The following is an 11933-nucleotide window of genomic DNA, read 5'->3' as shown; positions in this document are numbered from 1 at the left end:
ATTATAAACTCCATTAAATTTAAACTTAACATTTTTTTTTTTTACATATTTATATGGGTAATTTAAATAAAATATAACATAAGTTTAAAATTATATCCAATAATAATAATAAATTAATAGGTAACTATTTTTGTCTGTATCCAAAAGCTATACTGTCTTTACCCTATAGAAATCCTTTAATTTGAAGAACGCCAAAATACACCGTCAAAAATGCTTATTAAATATAAATTATATTTTTCACTGACATACAAAATGTAGGTATAATAATATATGAAATACTCATAATAAAATGGCGTATTATTTTAGATACAGGTATTAATTAATATCATTGATAGGAAGTAATTTTGACAGTTGATAGATATGTGTAAAATATGATCCTATCCTTTACATGTATAATGTATATAAATATACAACTTGGGAAATTTTTATGGAATGGCAAACTTTATTTTTTGTCGATGTACCCGTATACTTAAAGATATTCAGAGACTAAATATAAGATAATAGTCGGATAGTTAGTGTTACGGGCAGATACGGTTTATTCGGTAATTGGTAAAAAACGACACTGCAATAAGCAGATATAGTGAATAACATCATAAATAAAGTTATTTTAAAATATAGGTGTATAGATATTCAAAAGCACGCTTGTTGAAATAAACTTTACAATAATTGCATTTTTATTAATTTTTGCACTTTAGGTTTTACTCTATGATGGTATTATTATTTCATAACGTTGGCTACACCGATCCGGTCTCTATTATCAGCATGCAGTTTGTTTACGTTTCAGTGTTTTTAAAACAGTGGTCAAATTTTAAAAGAGAAAATTCATCGACATTTACAGTTTACCAATTGGTTATTTTTGAAATATGTATTATTTAATATTGCGGTGCTGAAAACTACCTTATAAAGTTAAAAATCCTTTGCTGCCTGTTCTATTGTTTATTGAGTTGATACTGGATAGCGTGTTCTTCCGCCCATGAATTAATCGTTGCTATAATATTATGGGTCTTTTCCATAGGTGTGTATGGTTTAATAATTATGGGAAAAATATCAAAAATGAACTGTACGTCTTAAATATGATATTTATATCTAGTTAAAAGCACTACTTAATCTTTATGTTATAGGTCAACAGTTAAATGATTCATGTGCCTTAACATAAACATTGTGTTTTGGTTCATTGAAAGATTATAATTCAATGGATTACGAGTTTAAAATTAAGACGGGCAATGAGAGAGCCAAAGTGGAAGAGCTGTTTGACTATGAAGGGTGTAAAGTTGGAAGAGGTACATATGGTCATGTCTATAAGGCCAGAAGAAAAGATGGGTACGTAACATATGTACATTATGAATAAGCAATAATATGATATACAATTATAACATAATTTTACAATAATGAAAAGTATTAGTATCATAGAACCTTGACTAATAATATTAAACACCTACTTAATTAAATATTACTACATTTTACTAAGAATATGATTGTTGATTTGGTTTGTATCTATTTATTTTAAGCCACTATGGGCAGTTATTAAGTTTTAGGCTACAACTAACTAATTTGCTACATTTTATTTGGTATTATTTTAATACTTGGTCATTTAAGGAGTAACAATGTATATACTTCAGTATATCAGTCTAGCTTTGATAATAAATTGTAATAATATTATTGACTATTCGGTCTTAAAATACTAAAGCATTGTTTAGTATGTGAATTTTATTATTACAATAATAAATAACATTGGATTGATACATTACATGATACATATTTGTATTTTGTAATGCTAAAATTGCTTGTTATTTTTTTAATCAGATTATCATAAAAAGTTATTGAATATGCTAACTTTTTTAGGGATAACAGTAAAGACTTTGCTTTGAAGCAAATTGAAGGCACTGGATTATCAATGTCAGCATGTCGTGAAATTGCTGTTTGTATTTAAATTTTATTTACTAATTTGTCGTAATTTAAATAACCAATTATAATTTTTATTCTAGTTGTTACGTGAATTAAAGCATCCAAATGTGATAAATCTAATCAGAGTATTTTTGTCGCACAATGATAGAAAGGTTTGGCTGCTCTTTGATTATGCAGAGCATGATCTTTGGGTAAGAATTATTAAAATTATAGAACACTATAAAAAGGTTATGAATTATAATTTTTATTATTTGTAAAGTATATTTCACATGGATAGGTATAGAAATTAATTTGTGTTTAAATCATTATTGTTTATAATTTTATATTATAAGGGATTAATAATAGTAGTGTTTGATTAGTAGTACCTATAAAATTTATAATTTATTAAAAAAGGTTTGGTAAATTAATGTAATTATTCATTTAATTTATATTCTGTTGAGGACTTGAGCAACATAATGTTTTAAATTAAATAAATTAAGTTATACGGTTAGTACTTAACTTACTTACTATTGAATAAAAATGTCAATAAAACATGTAAAATATTTTTATGTTTTATAGATAAAACTTAAAAAAAAAGATGACTAGTGTAACTGTTATTTATACAATTATTATCATCAGAGCATAAGAAAACATTTTACAATAACTAGTAATACAAAATTGCATAATATTAAAAATATTTATAATTAACAGTTATTTATTTTATTTTATTTAAACATACAATGTTACCTTTTTTATATAGAATTTTAAAAAATAACATATTTTACAGTAATCAGTGATTATAAATTCTATGAATTTTTTAAATTTATTAATATTATTCAATAAATATTAAAAGTTTCAATTAATCAGAAGTCAACAATAAAACATTTTATTCTGTTTTAGCATATAATTAAGTTTCATAGAGCAGCAAAAGCAAATAAAAAACCAGTAATGGTTCCCAAGGGAATGGTCAAATCTTTACTGTTTCAAATCCTTGATGGAATACACTATTTACATTCTAATTGGGTTTTACACAGAGATTTGGTAAATATATTTATAACTTTTTTTTTAGAATTTTTATAACAATTTTTTCAATTTTTAGAAACCAGCTAATATTTTAGTAATGGGCGAAGGCCCCGAAAGAGGACGCGTAAAGATAGCTGACATGGGGTTTGCTCGACTTTTCAATGCTCCATTAAAACCACTAGCTGATCTTGATCCAGTTGTAGTTACATTTTGGTATCGTGCTCCTGAACTTCTATTAGGTGCAAGACATTACACCAAAGCTATTGGTAACTTTATTTTAAACTACGTTTTTTTTAAAAATTAAAATAAACAACTAGCTTATTATACATATAATTTAAATTAGTATTACATTTTTGCAAGCATTTTTTTTGTTTTTATTATCATTTTTTGCTAGTGAAATTATTAACCTAATTAGCCAATAATTACCATATTTAAGATAATGTTATATTTACTAAATATTTTAAATAATTGAAAAACAACAATTATCCTTATTAAAAATAAAAAAAAATGTATTATAAACATTAAAATACATTTTTTATTAATCATTGTGTATTATTACTAATAATTTTAAATTATGTTAAATTTAATTTAGACATTTGGGCAATTGGCTGTATATTTGCTGAGTTATTAACATCTGAGCCCATTTTTCATTGTCGCCAAGAAGATATTAAAACAAGTAATCCTTACCACCATGATCAATTAGATAGGTAAGTTGAAACTAAAGCATACTGATTTATAAAGTCAAGTTCAGTGATGTGATTGAACACATTCATTTAGTATGTAATGCAAATGAATATGTTCAATTTTAAAGAAATTAACATTAACTTTATTACTTATTAGTTATATTTTTGTATATGAACTTATTGGTTCATTTATTGATGTTAAACATAACTTATAATTTAGATTTTATATAAACTATTACTTATTGTCATTGAAGTAGAACATTTTATCCAATTAGTGCCCTATATTTTCATCAAAAAAACAATTTTAACATTTCTGGATTGATTTGGACGGATTTAGGTATCTTCATTAATTTGTAGTGTATAAGACAAATTATGATTATGTTTTACATTGATTATAAATATCATAATCCAATAGTATTTATAGTCTTAAAATTATTAATAGTATAGTGCATAACTTGTACAAAGTTAAGTATTTCTCTGAAGACTTGTTTTTATAATTTAAAAAAATGCAGGAATTTAATTTTAAATATTTATAGATTTGTTCATGATTCATCTGAAAAGTTACTAATTATGTTATTGACAATATTATGGTAAATACTTAAATACATTATTTTGTAAATAATATTTTGTGTGTTATTTACTATATTTTGATGTTTACAGCAATATTTTTACTAAGTTAATTTGCTCTTAATTACATTTGTTATGAAGTAGTTTATTTTATATAAAATAGAAGAATTACATATCACTGTTAAAGTTGGTGCAAGACAATTTTTCAAACTGTTTAATTAATAATCTCAGAAAATGCAATTAATCTGTAATGTTTTATAATACATTACAGGTTTTTAATAATATCTTAATTATTAGCAACATTGTTATCATAAAGTTTCTATGTTATTACTATATAGACAGTATATTATGTATTAAAATTATTATATCATCCAAATGTGTATACCTATGTTGTGTTTTAGAATTTTTAATGTAATGGGCTTTCCTCAAGAGAAAGATTGGGAAGACATAAAAAAGATGCCAGAACATCAAACTTTAATGAAAGATTTTAAACGATCAAAGTAATTAGAAATTATTCATAACTTTAAATAAAATATTGTAATACTTAAATACATTAAGTACAAATTATATTAATTAATATATTATTTTTTAATTATTTTAGCTATTCAAATTGTTCTTTAGTGAAATATATGGACCGTCATAAAATAAAACCGGATAGCAAAGCATTTCATTTAGTAAGCAAAAAAAAAAAAAAAATACATTCTAAACTTGATCTATTATCAAATAAAATAATGTTTCTATGATTATTCTGTTTAGTTACAAAAATTATTACTCATGGATCCAAACAAAAGAATCACTTCAGAACAGGCTAAACAAGATTCATATTTTCAGGAAGATCCTACACCTACCTCAGAGTATATATATATATTTATTTTTCTGAAAATTAACTTAAACTGTATTTCACTTCCATTTTTTTTTTTTAGTGTGTTTGCTGGATGTCCGATACCATATCCTAAAAGAGAGTTTTTGACTGATGATGATCAAGACGATAAAGATAAACGCCAACAAGCTACAAATGTATGTTTTATTTTAATTTTTTTATGAATAGTAGTACAGTTTTGTTTGATATTTTTATTACAAACTGTAGCTAAAATAAGTATTTAACTATTTTCAAAGTATTTTATTTTTTATAATTTTATGTTTCAAAAATAATACATTTGCATTATTTGTAAATTAAAGTAAAATATTCATATTTAAAGTAAAATAATATTTATTATTTAAAAATCATACCAATATTTAATTAATTTACCTCTCACATATGACATATTTAAATTAATAATAATTCATATTGTAAAACCATTTTAGAAATTATTATGATTAATATTTGGGTGTGTTAGTATAATATTAAGCAATCAAAACTGGAAAATATTTTCTATGGATAAGCAATCCAATATAATTAATAATTATTATCTATTATAAATTTATAAATTGATATTTAGAAACTAAAATTTTCTATTATTATTTATAGTTCTTAAGAAAATGTCTTATACATATTTGTTGTCTTTAATTTACATATGTATAACTGTATGAGTATGAGTATAGCAGTGTATACTTAATAACTGTGTACTTAAGTGTTTCTTAACCTTTTGTAAATCCGTAGACCCCTGATGTAAAATTTTTAGATATCTCGTACCCTATAACCAATTTTTCTCAAATACCTTTTATTTACATCTCATGTTATCATAACCAATATTATAATTATTATTTTATATTAAAAATTACATAACAAAACATTTACATTTATTATAGTATCCTGTCATTTATTGACGTGTGTTATATGCTTATATGTTATGGCTTCTGTGGACCCTGGACATGAGTATCGCGGATTCCCAGGGGGCTGCGGTTTATAGGTTAAGAACCACTGGAGTATAGCATTGTTAATATTCATTCAAAATAATATTATTCTAAACATTAAAATAAAGCGTTACTATAAAGTATTAATTTAAAATATTTTTGAGAGAAGAATAATATAGATGTTTTTTCTCTAACATTAAAAATAACAATATTGAAGCGTATTTATTATTTCATATATAGTTTTGACTAAGTTATGCATATGTAAAATGGTAACAAAAAATATGAGTGTCATGTAATCTAAGAGTGAGGAGATCACTGAAAATGATTGTCGCTATCTTACACGCATGCATTTTATAGTATAATAAAACTGCTCTCTGTACTTCACTATTTGTATTATATTAAATTGCACTATTTACTATAGAAACTATGTTTGTACAATATAATCTGTTTTTTGTTGACAGACTTTTTTATATTTTAATTTATTTTAAGTATTTTGATTATTTTTTTAAAGTTATAGTCATAATTTTTTTTAAAAATTATAACACCCAGTTAAGAGTTCTGTTTATTAACAAATTTAGGTATCATATTATAATAAAGTATTTTGAACTATGTAGTTACAATACAATAAGCAAAGTATCGAGAGCAGTTATATATTTTATGACATGTAAACTAAAGAAAACTACTGATGCTTTTTCTTGATTATATTTTTTAGTTTATTGTGTGCACTATGGTCTATGTACTTGTGTGAGAGTAAAAAATAATTATAAAAGTGTATTTCATTTTAAATGCATGATTATTAGTTTAAAAGACCATGAAGTAGCTAAAAAAAAAATAAATAGTTTATATTATTAATTGTTGTAAGTATTTAATAACTTTGTAGAGATGCTTTTTTAATTTTACTGATATATATATCATCAAAATAATACAATTTAAAAAAAGTAATTTAATTAAAATTTGAAAAAAGTGATACTTGAGCATTACCTTAACTTTGAGATAGCTGTCATTGATTTTTACTTATTAATAAAATTAACGATTCATTTTTTTTTTCATTTCCATGGTTTTTTAAATTTACAATTTTCTCTTTGATTTTTCTATTGCTTACAAACTATACTTCTTTCAAAACAATATATTTATAAATCATCATATATTAATACATATTAACTGCATGCTCTTCAATACTTTATGACTTAAATATTATTTTGCTAGATTTTTGCATATGATCGTGGACGTTACTTAATCGATAGTTCTAACACTCGCATTTATAATAAGAACAATAGTATCACGTCTAGATTTGACAGTATTACCCAGGACCATCGTAATAGCTTAACCAACAACGCTTATGTTAATAGTTTGCACGATTGGCATGGCTTAAGCCACACTACGCTAGAGGTAATACACATTAAGTTTTTATTATTGATAGGTTCTAAAATTGTTATATTTATTACAAGCAATTACTGTACTTACTATTATTAAAATGTGTGCTTAGAAATTTAATTTTGGTAACATTGTTGTGTAGTATTTATTGATTTTTTAATATTTATAGGCATGCGGTGACAATTATTTTTTAATTTTTTAAACAAAAAACATATTCTTCAAATATTTTTATAGTTGTGATAGATTATATTTTTAATTTTTATAAATAAATATTATCACAAGCTATAGTCAATTACATTTTCAACAGTTAACTATTTTTTTTTGAACACATTTGAATCAAATAATAATATACTAGTAAATATACATTTTTTGTTCTTGAGTTTTTTTCATGTAATAATGTTGATTTATTTTGCATACATTTTAACTTATCATTCTTTAGTTAAAGTATTTAATATCTAATTAAACAAAATTAATAAAAAATTCTCAAACTCAAAATTTGTACTACAAATACATAAATTTAATTTTTAGCTAAACATAACATTTTAATTATCTAATTAATCCGATAAGAAGTGGTATTTTAATCCAAGCTCTTTAACATAAATTATATACTTAATGTTAGTAATTTATTAGAAGTTATTTATAATTGTTAATTATAATTATAGTATAAAAGATAATTTAAATAATTTCAAACTATTAGGATCATAAACATATTTAAGTTTCTTACGAATGATTAAATTACTAAAGTGTAAAGAAAGTGTCATGAAACTGTATTTTTAAAACGTTAAGTTGATTTTTTTAAACATTGATGTTCAATTCATTTTATCATTTTACTGTATCTTTTAAATTATATTAATTAGGGTGCACATTCTGATCAGTCGGGTAGTCATCATAGTCATCAGCAACAGCATGCAGCTAATCAAAAACGTATGCGCATGAATGGGCTTGGCCAACATCCTAGTGTCAACCCAGGAACAGTTATGCCACCTACTGTTCAACAGCAGCAGCAGCAACAACAACAACAACAACAACAGCAAGTGCAGCAGCAACAACAACAACAACAGCAAGTGCAGCAACAGCAAGTTCAGCAACAACAGCAGCAGCAGCAACAACAGCAACAGCAACAGCAACAACAACAAGTGCAACAACAACAACAACAGCAGCAACAACAGCAACAGCAACAACAAGTGCAACAGCAACAACAAGTGCAACAACAACAAGTGCAACAACAACAAGTGCAGCAACAACAACCTCAACACCCACAGCAGCAACAACAGCAACCACAACATCCTCAACAACAGCAACAACAACCACAACATCCACAACAACAGCAGCAACAACCACAACACCCACAACAACAGCAACAACAACCACAACAACAGCACCAACAAGACTTCCATCATGTGCCTCAACACCAACAAATGATGTATTCTCAGGTTAATCCCAATGGGCCAGGTCCTAATTATTCACAAAGGTTTTAAATTATTTAAGGTAATTTTTGACCTATTTGACTGATAAATTGTATTATTATATTAACCTTTATCAAGTACATAAAAAACTGAGCTATCAGTTTAACTAAATATGTTTTGGCTAATGAATTTATTCAAACCATCTGGTTAAATGTGTACATTTGTTAAGTTCAGATTATACCATATTATTTTTTTTTAATATAATTAACTAACATTTAAATCCATTCTATTTTTTTTATAATGCGTATTTATGAATTATTTTACCATTAAAATGCAGATATTTGTGCTCTTTTAGTCCAAAAGATATTTAAAACTGTTGTGATAATGAATTATTAATGAATTAATTTATATATTACGTTAGACATTGTATATGTACATAAAATTCGCAATGTGGTATTAAAGTCAATTATTTCTTGTATGGTAGTTATTACTAATCCAACCGTAAATACTGTAAAGTATCCTCTTCTGACCTTCAATTTAACTTTTTAATTAAAGAATTTGAAAAAATCTTTTATTTATCATTGTCGTCAAAAATTAAATTAGTATGACATGTATTGTGTACTTAAGGTGTATTATTCTTGCACTAAAATTCTAAGTTCTCTTAAAGTTCTATCATCGTATTATCTATTTAATAGGAATACATTGTTTTAAATGCCGAATGTCAGTAGGGTACTGTATAATAATACTAAAGACAATGATTTAAGTATGATATGGTTTACTGTATTAGTTTATTACTAATTTTTAGACTATAGTAACAATACAATAATTATTAAAATAGTTATTTATGCTTACTGAGTGTCAGGTTCTTGTTAGATAATATCGACTATCACGGCATTACCCTCCTGGATTTTAAGGTTATATGATGACCGAAATACGATTAAATTGCCGACATTAGCCTTTGAGTATAAATCTTATGGAACCTGGTAAGGATTCTCAAAATATATTAATTACAAATGAATATTAGTCGTTAGCATTTAAAATTAATATATAATATTTTATAACGGAAAAAGTAATATTATTAAAATAAATTATGTCGATTAAAAATTTGTAATGGTAAAACGGCGTTTTGGATAGGCATTTTAGGTACACCGGTGTTCGGCTTTCAGGTAACCTATGATTTGTCATATTCTTATAGACAAATTATATTATATACTATAATATCTATTTTAATTTTCTATTTTTTAGCCGTATAATATATATAATATTATATTATATATATATATATAAATCCTTTCATTTTTGGCGTAACAGCGTTAAGTAACTGAAACTGAAACAATAACAAACAATGAAGTTTTTATGTTCAATCGTTTTATTTATATTACTGTATTACGATAATGGTAAATCATATTTATAATTCATATAATTATAAATGTACTGCCGTATAACTATTCATAATTATAATCAGGCGTAAACATACATTTTTTTGCCCTTTAATAATTCATTTATTCTAAATCTGATATTTAAAATTTTTAAATGTACTCAAAAATCATATTTTCACGATTTTAAGATTTTTTGAATTATTTAAGGAATATTTTGTGAAGATACAAAGTTCCATTTTTTCAAATATCAATTCACTTTTTATACAGTAAATTATTTAATGGACAATTTTCTGAAAATGTTGACGTGATAAAATCAAAATTTGAACGAGTTCCTAGTTAAAAGTTTTTAAGTTTATTTAATTTTGTTAATGCTTTATTATAAACACAATATCAAATATTTTTTCTATTTTATGTTTTTTTTAGTCATTTTTAAGGAGAATTATTCGTATAAAAAATATTTAACTATAGGTAGGTATATTAACATTAAAAAAAAACCATCCACTAAATAATTTACAATAAAAAATTAATAATTTAAAAATCCTAATTATTGTAATTTGAATAGATTAATTATTAAATAAAAAAATAAGGTGGGCAAGCTTGGTGAATCACTATGTACAGCATACATATTATGTATGAATGTATTTCAGCAAATTCAGATAAAACTACAACAGTCGAGTTTTTCAGACACGTTATTGAAACGCGCTTTTAATTTTGCAGCTAGGATTCAATCTGGGCATTGGTGAGTATTAAATATACTTACGTATTTAATAAGTTTATACTTTGTAGTACTTATAGATATAATTATAACTATTATATATTATTATAATTAAAAAACCTATAATTGTTATTTTTAGTTTCTAGTTTACACACAGGTATACTTTTGGATTATATTATGGTTGACAAATTGTGTATTTTGGGTTGTGCTTGGTCGTTGAAAAATGACAAAATATTTTTTTTGTATACTACCCATTAACTGGTAAAATCCAGTCACCATCATACGATAAAAGGCCGGAAATAGAACCGGACGAAGATAGTGACAGAGATGACGACGACTATTGTTTAAATTATTGAAATAAGGTAGATAAAAATGCTATTTATCATTATGATTATTATCTGAACAGTAATATTATTATTTAGATATATTATATATATATGGTTCTCATTTTATTTGACGAAATTAGACGATTGACCACTTCGTGTAATGCATCCTCGCGCGACGATCGCACGCTCCGCCCCCCACGCCTGACAGACGCCTCGGGGTCGTCTGGTCTAAAATGAATGCCTGGCTGGAAAAGGGGGTCACACCAGCCACAAACGTCCTTGAGTCAATTGATCGAATCCCTTTTTTCCTCACCTTAGCGACGGTACTTTTTTTCTACCCTCACAGCACCCACACCCTTTCTACCACATCCCTTGCCATGACTGTTATACCGCTCTTTTGCTCTTGCTCTTTTTCACCTTGTGGTGTTACTGCACACGCAGAAGACAATGTATAAAAATAGCAATGGCCAATCATATTTTTAACTGTTATTATAATTAATAGTATTATACTTCCATCGGCTAAATTCGTTTTAAAGTGTTACAAATAGTCATACAGGAATGTGGAACATGGAAATCGTGGGGATTTTTTTACCAAAATATTTAACGGTTTTATTTGGAAAATATTCCAAGCAATATCTTTTATAGATTATCTTATCTTTTAAAAAAGCTCTAATATGTTCGTGTATGGATTTAGAGTATATAGAATTATACAATCTATGTAAACACTTGTAGTTACTTATAGTATAATATAGTCTAAACTATTTGTTTGAATCACAGTAGGT

At 25.2% G+C, this 11933-nt stretch overlaps 1 protein-coding gene across 4 annotated transcripts; it reads left to right on the top strand.

The window, feature by feature from the left end:
- The first annotated feature begins 769 nt into the window (after positions 1-769).
- LOC114126024 (cyclin-dependent kinase 8) lies at positions 770-9207 on the top strand. Of its 4 annotated transcripts, none has more exons than XM_050199023.1 (13): positions 770-1015; positions 1122-1320; positions 1852-1918; positions 1986-2096; positions 2785-2925; positions 2984-3173; positions 3500-3614; positions 4559-4657; positions 4759-4831; positions 4914-5011; positions 5081-5174; positions 7158-7340; positions 8183-9207. In XM_050199023.1, the coding sequence occupies exons 2-13, from the start codon at positions 1193-1195 to the stop codon at positions 8801-8803; spliced, it is 1920 nt and encodes a 639-aa protein (XP_050054980.1). In that variant the 5' UTR covers positions 770-1015; positions 1122-1192; the 3' UTR covers positions 8804-9207. The 4 variants fall into 4 exon arrangements, with proteins under 4 accessions (XP_050054980.1, XP_050054965.1, XP_050054971.1 ...); XM_050199008.1 differs by having other exon boundaries at positions 1843-1918; XM_050199014.1 differs by having other exon boundaries at positions 770-1060; positions 1843-1918.
- Positions 9208-11933: the final 2726 nt, after the last annotated feature.

Source organism: Aphis gossypii, chromosome 1, assembly GCF_020184175.1.
Source record: "Aphis gossypii isolate Hap1 chromosome 1, ASM2018417v2, whole genome shotgun sequence".
Taxonomy (NCBI): Eukaryota; Metazoa; Arthropoda; class Insecta; order Hemiptera; family Aphididae; genus Aphis; species Aphis gossypii.
Note: the sequence above shows the minus strand (reverse complement) of the source record. Positions and strands in the feature narration are given on the sequence as shown.